General features: G+C 49.6%; 4 protein-coding genes across 4 annotated transcripts; 2 read left to right on the forward strand and 2 right to left on the reverse strand.

The window, feature by feature from the left end:
• Window positions 1-182: 182 nt before the first annotated feature.
• Window positions 183-770, reverse strand: J7T55_002291 (uncharacterized protein; the record flags this gene model as incomplete). Its single annotated transcript, XM_053132825.1, has 2 exons — window positions 183-542; window positions 612-770. 2 exons carry the CDS (start codon window positions 768-770, stop codon window positions 183-185), a joined length of 519 nt encoding a protein of 172 aa, XP_052989262.1.
• A 1,077-nt stretch (window positions 771-1,847) lies between these two features.
• J7T55_002292 (uncharacterized protein) lies at window positions 1,848-3,163 on the forward strand (the record flags this gene model as incomplete). Its single annotated transcript, XM_053132827.1, has 3 exons — window positions 1,848-2,221; window positions 2,279-2,759; window positions 2,825-3,163. The coding sequence occupies 3 exons, from the start codon at window positions 1,848-1,850 to the stop codon at window positions 3,161-3,163; spliced, it is 1,194 nt and encodes a 397-aa protein (XP_052989263.1).
• A 49-nt stretch (window positions 3,164-3,212) lies between these two features.
• Window positions 3,213-5,500, reverse strand: J7T55_002293 (cytochrome P450; the record flags this gene model as incomplete). Its single annotated transcript, XM_053132828.1, has 5 exons — window positions 3,213-3,284; window positions 3,986-4,872; window positions 4,923-5,058; window positions 5,155-5,183; window positions 5,248-5,500. The coding sequence occupies 5 exons, from the start codon at window positions 5,498-5,500 to the stop codon at window positions 3,213-3,215; spliced, it is 1,377 nt and encodes a 458-aa protein (XP_052989264.1).
• A 2,336-nt stretch (window positions 5,501-7,836) lies between these two features.
• On the forward strand, window positions 7,837-11,199 carry J7T55_002294 (uncharacterized protein; the record flags this gene model as incomplete). Its single annotated transcript, XM_053132829.1, has 4 exons — window positions 7,837-7,986; window positions 8,214-9,313; window positions 9,478-9,805; window positions 9,904-11,199. The coding sequence occupies 4 exons, from the start codon at window positions 7,837-7,839 to the stop codon at window positions 11,197-11,199; spliced, it is 2,874 nt and encodes a 957-aa protein (XP_052989265.1).
• Between the last annotated feature and the right edge of the window lie 1,572 nt (window positions 11,200-12,771).

The following is a 12,771-nucleotide window of genomic DNA, read 5'->3' on the forward strand; positions in this document are numbered from 1 at the left end:
AATGAACTTTGGCTTTTCCTTGAGTCCACAGGGTAGCTCATGTGCTGTCACCTTTATATTCGCATTCAACTAGTCCGCGTGATCCTCAACAGACTTCATTCAAAGTTTCCTACAAAATGAAAGCCGACGAGACACACTCAAATCATTAACTAGCTGCTCTATCCGTTGTGAGGCCACATGGCCTAAGTCGCTTCATTAATTTCAGCAAAAGCCTTCCTAGCCTTCTTCACTTCAACACTCAACTCATCCCCAGTTGCATCAGCTCCGTCCTGAACTACGGGAATCATGGAACCCTGGAAACTTGCCACCACGCCCCTCCCTGGCGCACTTTTATCCATCAGATTATGCTCATCCGGTTCAACCACATTGAGGTAGTATTGATCTTCAACAGCAGCCTTGAAGCTGTCTAGTGAAAGAACAAGGAACATAGCAATACCATCGAAGTCTACCGGCTCACTTGGAGTGTCCTTTAAACCCACATCTGCCACGTTTGGAGCAGCTTCCGGAGAAGACACGGGAAGGACCTTGCCAAATGTGCGGAACTTCGGATATCTCAGTATATGTTGTCATTGATGATTGGAAATGATACAATGCTGAACTTAACAACACACTTGTTGATAATGTATGAATCCATATTTTTCAGCTAGAGGGACAAGTTTTGGACCGTGAATATCTTGCCAGTAGGCCCAGAATTGATCTCTCGTGAGGTTCGGGTTTCGTTTGAGGTAGTGGAACACCTGGACGCCTGTCGGTGTAGTCTTGCTTGTCATTTTTCAAGGCTCGAGTGTCTCTTTCCTTTTTCGGGCAGTAAAGATGAGCGATGCGGTTTCTCCGTATGATATAGACTTATAATTTTCCCAAAATCTCTTCGAGACAATGGAGACTAGACCTGCATTTCCATTCTTTTGGTTCTGGACGTGGAGATTGATTACAAATGTCTCGGGCGGATTCACTAGTCTATCCATGCGTCTGATGGAACAACTACAAATGTAGTGTGAGACGTCCGTGTTCTAAGCCCAATAGGCGGGACACGCGGTGGCGAACCGCTAAGAAGTACGGTTTGCTGATCTGCACACAATGGCAGGAGCATGGATAGATCACTGCAGGTAACCTCTCGACAGTACCTTACAATGTATATGCCTATAAGGGCAAGAATTCATTTCAAGACCAAGTTTCTTGGCCCTAAATCTGAGCACAGCAAAAAAGCTTAATACCCCTGTAGAGCCGTAGCCTGGGGATGGTTTGCTCTGTTAGAGACTTTAGGTGGAATTGCTCAGGGGCTGAGTTCCCGAGTCTATCAATGAAATGCACTCTATCTGGGAATGCTGCCTCGGATAGTACGGCAACATACAACGACTCCATAAAATGGCGTATGCTCGAGTAACCACGCCAGTCTGGTGAATTGCTGCTTGCCGACTCCATCTTCCAGTTGGTCTAACTGCAGCAAACATTTTATACAAGGGCTTGATCCTTATTTTGAACTATAGGCCATCCCAGAAGCTCCACCCCGATTAATCCTCCAATGGACTGGCTGAGTCGGGCCGCTTTCTCTTCCAATTGCGGGGAAGGAACCTGGAATGGCAAGGAGCGAGTATACTGCGTAGCAGTGAGTGCCAGTGGGTCGTACGGACTTACTCGCACCCCTCGGTGCTTGACTCCAGCTTGGCGACAGGCGAAATAAGGAGAACTCGCCAAGCTGACTAGAGCGCGTCTGCTGGGCCCACTGCATGTTCACTCCCGGCATAAATAAATACGTGCAATGCAGGCTTCAACAGCATCCGTCAGGTCGAGCCTTCGGGTTCTCGTCCTCTCGTTTCTAGTCTTTCGCTCGTAGATCTCCAGGAAATATGGCGTCCTTGTACAAGACTCTTTTGTCCTCGACCTTCGTGGCGTCTGCCTCCGCGGTCACCCTGTATTCGGCCCAGTCCGACGGGAACCTCACCAGTCTGTCTTTGACCGGGTCAGGCAGTAGTTACGACCTGGCTGTGGCATCAGTCTCACAGGATTGCGAAGTCAACCCTTCGGTCTTGACGCTCGACAAGGAGAACAGCATTTTGTACTGCTACGACCGGGGAGGATCTGTCGGAACTCTTAACTCTTTCTCCACCTCGGCGGATGGGACTCTGTCCCGAATTGCTCGGGTCGAGGGGCCCGCCAGCGCTGTATGGGCCGAGATCTTGACTGCGGAGAGCGGCAAGCGCGCCTACATCACTGCTTCTTAGTGAGTATATCGCGGCGAAAGGTTTTGCAGCTTTGAGCAGGCACTCACAAGATGCAGCAACACGAGCGCGATAGGTGTTTTCAGCCTGGGTGAGGATGGCACTCTGCCGGGCAGTGGCCCTATACAGACGATCTTCCCAACTATCAACAAGACTGGTCCGATAATCTCTCGCCAAGATCGCAGCTACTCGCACGAGGTCATCATTGACCCGACCAACAAATTTGTTCTTACTCCAGACTTGGGCGGAGATCTTGTTCGAGTTTTCACCTATGCGCCAGACACGATTGCTCCTCTTGTAGAGACTAAGCCCCTGACCACTGACGCTGGTATTGGCCCTCGACATGGCTTCTTCCGGGTCAACGATGCTGGAGAGACTTTCTTCTTCTTCGATGGCGAGCTCTCGCAGAATGTCTATTCGTACAAGGTCACCTATGGTGATTCTGGTCTGACTTTCGACAAGGTCTTTGAGGCACCTGCGCTTGGTCTGAACAGCACTCTGGCTCCTAATACTGCGCCGGCTAGTGAATGCGCTATAACAGTATGTTTTGGTGCTATTACCCAGTTTAGTGAATTGCCTGAGATACTGACATAATGGATAAATAGCCGGATCAAAGATTCCTCATCGTTTCCACCCGCGAGAAGTCCTTTTCCACTTCTGCACTCTATCAATCAGGGCCGTCCGACACTCTGACGACCTGGACCATCAATGAGGATGGTACCCTTACCTTCCTTCAGAGCGCCCCCTCTGGTGGTTGGTTGCCCCGTCAGTTCTCACTGAACAAGGCCGGGGACCTGCTCGCTGTCGGACATCAGACCAACAATACCGTTGTTGTATGGAAGCGCGATGTTGAGACAGGGCTGATCATCACCGAGGAGGAAGGTGGCAAGGTCGGAGAGGTTGTGCTTTCTGGCCCCGTGGTTTCAACTATTTGGGACGAGTGATGCCCAACTACCATTCTTCCCATGTACATATTCAAAGCGCATCTGTAAATCACATATCGTCGCACGGCACAATCAACGAGGCATCTTGCGGCACTGTTTTTGGTACTTTGCCGCCGTGCTTCTGGAGATTATCAGACAAATGGGGTCCTGGTGATCAGGGAAGACCCCATAGTGCCCCGAACTTTCCGTCCGCGAAGGGTATATCTAGCTATGCGAACACGATGGGCAACGTAGTTGCCGACAGAGATCTTCGTCTTCCCTTTGTCCGAGGCGACGTTTCACTTGTGCATCCGGATTTCGACTCAATCACGTTCCAGGGCAGAAAACAGTGTCAAATCAACCTTAACCGAGAGTGATGTAGAGCCAAAGCAACGATCAGCTTGTAGCAGATGACCCCGGTTCTGTATTCGAGACTACTCGAATTCTCAAAGCAAAGTGCACTGGATATATTCACGTGCGCTAATACGTACTTAAATTCTGATGCAGGGCGGACCGTATCCAGATACACTATCTGATATTTTTCGCCGTACCACGTGGCACAAACAGTGTTCTGAACCTTAAACCTTGAGATCACTGCCTTTCGCTCACGTATACTGGCCAATCTTTTGGAAGAACTGTGAAATTGGCCCTCCATTGCCATTCCTGCGTTTCGTCAACTAGTTGAAGATCATAGTCCCGTAGGATTGTTGCAGTGATCTTCGAGAGCTCCATCTTGGCTATATAGTGCCCAGGACATGAATTATATCCTGCACCGAACTTCCAAAATAATCACTGTCAGTTCGCTTTGAAGTATGAGTAACACTGTACCATGTGAGAACTTACAGGAATGAAGTACTTCTTTTCCAACTCTGCCGCGTCGTCCCTGAACCAACGCTCCGGGTTGAAGCGTCGGGCGTCTGATCCCCATAGTTCAGTGGAACGGTGAATGACCCACGGATTGACGGATAGTATTGTACCCGCAGAAAAGGTGCGATCGCCAATACTCATACCGCCAACTGGAACACGGCGTGGAAGACCCATAGATACCGGTGTAAAGAATCTGAGTGCTTCTTTGATGCAAGCTTGAACATAATGCAGCTGCTGTGCATCCGAGAATGACACCACTTTTGAGGTGCATCTTCCGTCTTTCACGGCGTCGTCAACTTCTTTCTTAGCCTTTGCCAGGGTTTCTGGGTTGCGCAATAAATGGTAGAAGAATGACTGCAGACCACAGTTGACCGTATCCGCGCCTGCACCGACATTGTTCGTAGCCTGAGCATAAACGTTGCGAGGCCGCAAACGCTCAGGCTGCTGTCTCAGGGCTCTCAGCCAATGATCCACGATGACAAATTGGGTTTCGCTGTCTGCATTCTTCTCACGTTCCTTGACAGCAGTCATGGTGGTGTTGAAAACATGACCCATTGGTAAAATTCCAAGCCAAGTCATGAACGGATTCGAGAGCAATACATTGCGCAAGTTAGGGTAGAAGCTGGCGACGGCTGCAAAGTAGCTCAACACCTCCGAATTTGCGATGGAGTTGCCTATGTCAGCTCCTATATCTAGAAATCCGAAGGGCCTAGCGAATACAACCTCGCCAATGACATCGAATGTTGCATAGGCGAAGAAGTCGTTCAGGTTCATAGGGGCTCTATTCTGGGCGTATTTATCCATCCAATCAAGAAAATGAGCAATGGTCCTGGTGATATACGGTTCATATTGAAGCACGTTGCCTTTATTACTGTGAGTCAATGCATAACGTAAAGAGGCTTGAACAACGTACTTTGACTATATCCGGGAGACAGGGCCTTGGAGAGGGCGATTTTGGCTTTCGGGTCGCAAACGGACATAGGTGCGATGTATCTGTAGTCAGGAATTGTTGTTCCCTTATACCAGTAGCCCTTGATCACGATCAATTTCTAATGCGCTGTAAGAATTGGGGAAAGTTTGGTTCAGACCTTGGGTATAGGTGCAAGCAGCAACTTTCTAACAGCGTCAGGGTGGCTGACACTGACTTCATCGTAAGATATTCGGACAAAATGACCTATGAAGGTGAAAAAGATTCTTCAGTATGTAAATATGTCATGATTACCCTGGAGTGAACCTACCATGCTTGTCGTGAAGCTCGATCATCTGTAGATTCTGGTCTCCCTCGTGTACCTGTACAAGGTGCCACAACCGGGTGAAGGAAGCAAAAAAAGGACCTGGGACGTCACTGATGGTATAAAAGTACTTTCTCCACACAATTATGGCGATGATGCCCGCAAGGGCTTGAGTGCCAATATATGGCCATGTGAAGGCGGCTTTGAAGATTTCCATGAAGACAGGCCCAGAAGCAGATGAATGCGATGAGATGTTCATAGTCGTACACGGTCAACGTAAATATTCCCTTATAATTCCTACAGCGGAGTCCCTTTGAGCAAGCAAGGGAAACATTTAAGTCAATTTAGAACAGAGATAAGCCACTTGTTTTCAAATGGTTGCAATTCCAAAGGCCAAAGACTCCTGTCAGACATAATGCAGTCAGCATTTAGCTCCGCATACGACGAGGTGCTACAAGGGTTCCAATGGATGCCCGCAAGCCGTTTCCTGCATGAACAAGGGTTGCAATGACATCTCACTGACCCAATGCTGCCTGCCCCCATTTCCAGGTGCCACAACGTATCTGAATATGGGAGTCAAGAAGACAGGTGACATCTTTCAAGAATATCAAAGAGTACCAGTCCTTGGATTGGTCAGCTCTGCGACAAAAGTCCTCAGATGTGTGGTTCCGACAAAAGAATCCAGATTATGATCATTGAGTTGGCAGACGCAGTGGGTCGAAACCATGAGAACATCAGCAGGATTTACAAGTTTTGCGCTTCTCATTGTTTTTCTTTGTCGTCGAAAGTTTCTCACAGAACACAACAATCTACTTCTGCCTGTATAATAAATGCTGCGTTGAACTAGTGCAATGTGACAAGAGTCCAGTATGAAGTGAGCGCAACAATCCTGCTGGACATATCAGCGGAAGAACGGGACGAAAGAGTAGGTAAGCAGTCTCAACGATGTGCATCTATTTCCTCCAGCGGATGTGTATCACCTATCCAAAACGAGCCTCATACGCATCTGCTCTGGAGAAACGGAAGACGTAGCCCTGCTACAACACTCTCTTGCGCTGTCTCCGCTTCACTTGGCTAACTTGTGTAGTGCCGAATACAATTGATATGCGGAACAAAGCCCGTGTACTAGATTCAAAAGTTGAGGATCATGACCCTGTGACTTCATAGGAAATTTGCTGTGACACATCTTGACGGAATGGCTTCGCTTGTCTTTGTTCAGGCCACCTTGCTGACCCTTCTCATTCGAAACCTGGATATGACAGGATCGAGTTCTTATAAATACATGAGCCTCATTGTGGTGCTTAGGCTGTCTACTCCTCGCTGCAAAATCCACGATAGTAATGCTACTCTCAGATCCTCACACAGGCGTGGTGACCAATTTGATGAATATTTAATTCGTGTGGTTCTGTCTTTTTGTTGCACATGCCAGAAGAACGAATTTCCACCTGGTTCCAGTGAGATTACCTCAAAGTATTCCATACCTCAATTCTCTGTTGCTCTAAATGTCACATTTCGTCGACCGTGTACTTTTAACCTTGCCTTTACCAACCAAGTCCGCAACAACTCTCAAGACTACATTCGCCTGAAATGCATAGTCCATGTGATTTAGTAGTGCAGATTTAGATTTATTGACTATCTGTGCTTTGTGCGTTCGTTGCTTGTGTTTGTTTTTCTCCGCTTGGGTGGGACATGGCAAGATTGGTTGGTCAACAGGCGTAGTTCAAAGCTTACCTCTTGCTCAATTATACTTTCTCCCATTGCGTGCCCGATTCTCTCCAGTTTGACCTGGTGATTTTGTGTTTACATCGCTAAGTTTAACAGACAAAGCCCTTTGGCAAGCTGCACCCATAGATACACTTTCGGTGTCATGCTGGCCTTCATAACGATGATATCGGCCCTGGGTCAAGCCTGGCCGCTCTTGGACGTCGCAGTAATCTCAATTGTGTGCTCTCCTACTATCATTTGCTTTACTATCGATAAGGTTGACTTCCGACCAAATGCACGCCGACAGAAATGGTGGTTTCCCTTATACCGGGACTTTGGATAGATCGTTCTCGGCGCTGCGGCAAGATGTGTGTGTGTGTGTGTGTGTTTTGTAATGCGGCTATTGCCACCCGCCAAGACGGCGAGTTATGAGCTCCTTAATTAAATAGAGTTTCTTGTGGGGGACAAACATATGTCCTGTGCGAACCCTTCCCCCTGCAAACAAGCACATCCGCGTTCTAATTATGATCAAGCAAATCTCTTTTAACTTTAAGCACTTAAGTCTAATTCCGCCAACCTCCGGATCACCCGCCGGGTAATCTAGCCCGTACGGGATGGCATGAATCGAGCTCTCACAAGTGCATTTACTCTTTGTGATAGTGGGGAGGTTCGCTGGAGGCCAAGCTTAATCTCCACTACTAGCATGATATGCTCTGATCTTCGGCATGGGCATTGTCTATACAAGACTTCATATCATTTCAGGGGCACAAGCCCAGAGGCCGCTCCGTCTGCATTTTTGCTATTGATAGTCGGGTTCCCACAGCTCTCGCCGGCGTCAAGATTGCCTCTCCACAGAGCCCAATCGCTCCTTGTTCGGTCACTCAATTCATCATGGCCCTTGTACACTCATTTTTTCTTCTCGGGGCCTTCCAATTCGTGCACGGGGTTGTGGCCCAGGACTTTTCTGGTTCCCAACCACTGTCCCGCTTGGCGAATGGCTTTATTGTCGAATACGCGGATGACCCGCAGACCCACTCAGTGGTGAGCAAGCCTTTTCTGTGTATCCTCAGCCCAGGCATCCGCATTCCGAGGCACATTTTAGTCCTTACAAAGGACTGTTCTCGGACTCTTGAGCCCGCATAAGCTGTGGTGTTGTTTTGGCAGGGAATTCCAGAAATAGCTTGTATTCAAGACGGAATTGTGTGACGACGACCAGTCTGCGTCAATGAGACTGTTGATTCGATGGCAAGGATGCTAACTTAAGACAGGATGTCCTTCAAAATGTTGTTGCTCAAGTGTCAGATGCTACGGGCGTGCAAGTCTCACATAAGATGGATCTGAGGAGCAGCATTTTCAACGGCGCCTCTTTTCAAATTACTAGAGAGCCTGACAGTGGCGCAAGTGAGGGCTTGATGACTACTGATGAGCTGTTGGAGGCTGCCTTGCTCCAGATGCCTGCTATCGCAGCTGTGTATCCCAACACAGTGCGCTATCTTCAAGCTCCGATAGAGTACCGGGATATTGGCACGGACGAGGCTTTCACTTCGTTGAAACGGAGGCAGACTAGCAACGGTAGCGACGAGGCCCAGATCTACTTTGGACAGGATGGCACGCCCTTGATAAACCCTCACGGAATGACAGGGGTGGATAGACTTCATGCAGAGGGAATCACAGGTGAAGGTATCAAGATTGCTATCATTGACGCAGGAATCGATGCCTTCCATGAGGCCCTTGGAGGGGGATTTGGGCCAGGGTTCAAAGTAGCGGGAGGATATGACTTTGTCGGTGATCAGCCTGACAACGATGTCGACCCACCTGTTCCCGACAACTCTCCGCAGACAGTGTGTGCAAATCATGGTACAGCAACTTCGGCGATCGCGGCAGGACTACCATATAAGTTCGGATTTGTAGGTGTCGCGCCGAATGCCACAATCTATCACTACAAGGTGTTTCCTTGCTCCGGAGGCGTTTCGACTGACGTCGGGGTCAACGCTTCCCTTGCTGCATACGAGGAGGGTGTCGATGTCATCAATGCCTCCATTGGAGGCCAAGGAGGATGGGGCAACGACCTGTGGGGAGTCATCGCTTCCAGAATTATGGCAAATGGGACGGCCTACATTATAGCAGGTGGAAACGATGGTGCTCGCGGCACATTCATTGCGAATTCGCTGAGCAGCACACAAGGAGTTCCGAGTATTGGCTCCATTGATAACGCTTACAGCCCGGCCTTGGTCGCCAATGGTTCATACAGTGTCAACGAAGGCGAAGCAGTACCTTTCGAATATGCACCCGGGTTCCCTGCAAACTGGACCTCGCCCCTGGAGATCATCAATTTGCAGGTCAATGGCTGCACACCGTACCCAAACACGTACGTATATCTCCCAGATTTTACTGCCTCAGTGCTAGGCGTATAGGACGGGACGCCGTCTTCTCTTCTACGCCGTACAAAACCTATAGTAGCTAAAGCCAACATATCCTAACGTTCATTTCAGCTCTCTGTTATGGCCGATGAGCTGACTTGAGATCCCACAGAACCTACGCTCCAAATCAGGTGATTCTACTGCAAAGACCTTACGCAGGCACTACTGGTTGCGACCAGAATGCACAAGTAAAGGCCGCCGGTATCCGGAACATCCTATTTTACAACTACTTTGACGACGTTGCCACCAGACCATTACCCCTCGTGACGACCGAAGGATTTCCCTTTGACTGGCTAGATGGCGTGGGATACGTTGACAATGCTGTGGGAACCAAATTAGCTGGACTTGTAGCCGGTGGAAACAAGATTACATTGGACTTGCCCTGGAAGCCTGATAACGACACTAGAATACCAAGACTGATGAAAAACGACATTAGTGGGGTAAGTATATCCAGTGTTTTCTCTTCCTATGATTTCAATCTTGTCCTTTTAGCAAACCAAGGATTTGAATCATGAAAGAAAGACTCACACTTCTTCAGGGCTTCGTGTCAAACTACACCACATGGGGACCAACGTATGAGGCAAAGATTGGCACTACTTTCTCTGCTCCTGGTGCAAACATCATGACGGCTGGTGGAACGATCTATGGAGGTCTCGTCATCGCCAGTGGAACATCATTTTCGGCGCCATACGTTGCCGGTGTCGCGGCTCTCATCAGGCAGGCCCATCCTGGCATCACGCCCAACGAGATTATCAACCGCCTAGCCACGACTGCAAAACCAGTCAGAATGCAGTCAAACCAGCGAGAGACACAGGACTACCTGGCTCCTGCCTTCCAGCAGGGCGGAGGAATGATCGATGCTTACGCCGCTCTGAAGACCACCACTACACTGAATGTCAGCGACCTCGCTTTCAACGACACAGCGTACAGCCAGCCCCAGAGCTTCGAGATTCGGAATGGAGGAGGTGACTCCGTGACATATGAACTTACTCACAATCCCGGCCCGACTTTGTACACTTTCTCACCCGGCAACACCACGGTCACGGCCTTCAACAACGACTCTGCCTTCCCAGAAAACATACTGCCCGACGCCCATGCCGAGCTGTCATTCTCCCAGTCATCGGCAACAGTGGAAGCCGGGGGGACTGCTGCGTTCACAGTACAGGTTACGCCACCGGCCGGTCTCGAGGCGAGTCGACTCCCGCTGTACAGCGGCTTTATCACGATCACAGGCTCCAACGGTGATAACCTCTCCTTGGCTTATGGCGGAATAGGCGCTGAGCTGCGCAGCGTGCCTGTGCTGGACACGACCCCCGGGCAGGAGAAGACGGTTCTGATAGCCAACACGACGGATGGCGACGTCCGCCCTGGCCTGGACGGCAACAACCTGACCAGCACCTTCACTATCCCGCGCGTGACGGGTAATATCACAACCAGCACGGCACTTACCAACCTGACCCTGCCGGGATATCAGATCACCCCTCTGTTCGGGTCGCTGCGGCTCAACGTCTCGCTGCTGCAGGACGGCGTGAACCTCGGTCTGGTCAGCACAGTTGGCGACATTCAGCCTTACTACGTGCGGGACGCGGCCACCAGCGCTTATTTTTACGGGCGGATGGCGGACAACACCTTCGTGCAGGACAGCGGGACGTATAGGTTCCAGCTGCGCCTGCTGAGAGTGACTGGGAACCCCGATATCGAGGCGGATTGGGACCAGGTTGTCACGGAGCCTTTCACGCTGATCTTCTCGGATGTCGTTGGGAACGCATCGTCGGTTGCTGCTCGAGACAGGCGCAGCAGGTCACCGGGTGGCGGGAAGTACTTTCCTCTTTGATTGGAAGAGACAAGGAGGACTATGCTTTGGGTTGGAGCAAGTCTGAGGCCAGCCGGAAATAGTCGAGGTACTTAGACATTGTGTTTTATGATCCCACGGCGATCCTACTGCTGCCTTTTACACATCGATTGGGCCGCGCCATTGTTATGTTGCTTCCTTCAACGAAAGAAATGAGCACTTAAGGTGCATCCGTACGTAGAAATAAGTACATGATTCTACGCAAGATAGGCCCCAGTACGTGCCTCACTATCCAACAAATGCTTATGATAGAATTGATGTCCAGGAAAGCTCTATAAGTACTTTATTCGTTGTCCATATAAATTAAGGAAGCAGTATGTATGTGAGAGCAGCCCTGCACCGTTACCGCTTGTGTGAGAGAGAACACTGTTATGAATTTTGGTCCATTAGTACGAAATAATACATTTTGCATGTATGTCAAGGGAAGGTCCCATGCCAACCCATATCAGGGCAAGGAAATCAGATTGTGCTCTGCGTACTCGATCTAACCCGGATAAATATTCGTCATGGTAGACGACAATCTAAGATTGCCTTTCGGCTAGGAATGATTTATTCCGCCGTTTGTTTTGCAGTAGTCCCCCTCTTCTGATACTGGGATGGATGATAAACAACGTTGAAGCCTTTACGAGACCGACGACTTGTGTTGTGGCTCCAGATACAGGTCTTGTGGCTCCAGATACAGGTCTTGAGTGGTACCTCAGATCTCGCATGTGGTTGCAGGTATCTAGATTCCAAATGTTTCCGCACCCTTGTATCTCGTATCCAGTATTAGTTGCATAATTAGACAGGGCTGAGGACTGGGGACGGAGGGTTGAGGTAGTACCCTATTCCTCGATATCAACGGCTATGTAGTCTTTAGTGGCACTTATTGATGAAATCCACTTGAAGATTGATCGGCAATTCTTTTAACCCCTCGACATCCCCGATTCAGACCGTCTTCTGGGGAGCTTCATACCTTGACGGCAATCGAGCCACTGGAATTGTACTCCGTGGGTGGATCCTGTGAGGCCAATGCTACCCATTCATGTAAGCAGGCATCTTTATCGTCGCCTCCCGGGACCCCAAGAGTCTGGTGGAAAATGAACTATCTGGGTAGATACTGGGTGAGATGGCGGTCTCGCAGACGCAAGGATCCGCGACAGCGGGGTTTCTTCCGGCCAGAGGTTGTCGCAGACGAGAAGCAAACCGCCATGATGATGAAGGGACCGCATTGATGAACATGTTGGGGTATCCGGATTAGGGAAACAAGATGAGGGCAGCTGCGCTCTATTATGCAGCGCAGTGGGTCGTGGCGAGGCGACAAGCTTGTAGAGCTGGCAGAGGCAGGTTTTGATGTTGCACAAGGCTGGTGGCTGTGTGTGATCTGTATGTAATTGCTAGACTAGACTGACTATGTGAGCTGTATGGCACTTGCAGGGCACATGGCCCTCCTGTTTGGTGGCGTGCAGTCGGAGTTCTTCCATAATAAAACAGTGAAGGCAGTAGTGTTAGTGTTAGACTGGATATGCAGCCAGTTGCTGCAAGGAGGGTGCAGGAAATGGCTTGCGATCTGAC

The sequence above is a fragment of the Diaporthe amygdali genome (assembly GCF_026229845.1).
Source record: "Diaporthe amygdali strain CAA958 chromosome Unknown NODE_33_length_508711_cov_65_296071, whole genome shotgun sequence".
In the NCBI taxonomy this organism is placed as follows: Eukaryota; Fungi; Ascomycota; class Sordariomycetes; order Diaporthales; family Diaporthaceae; genus Diaporthe; species Diaporthe amygdali.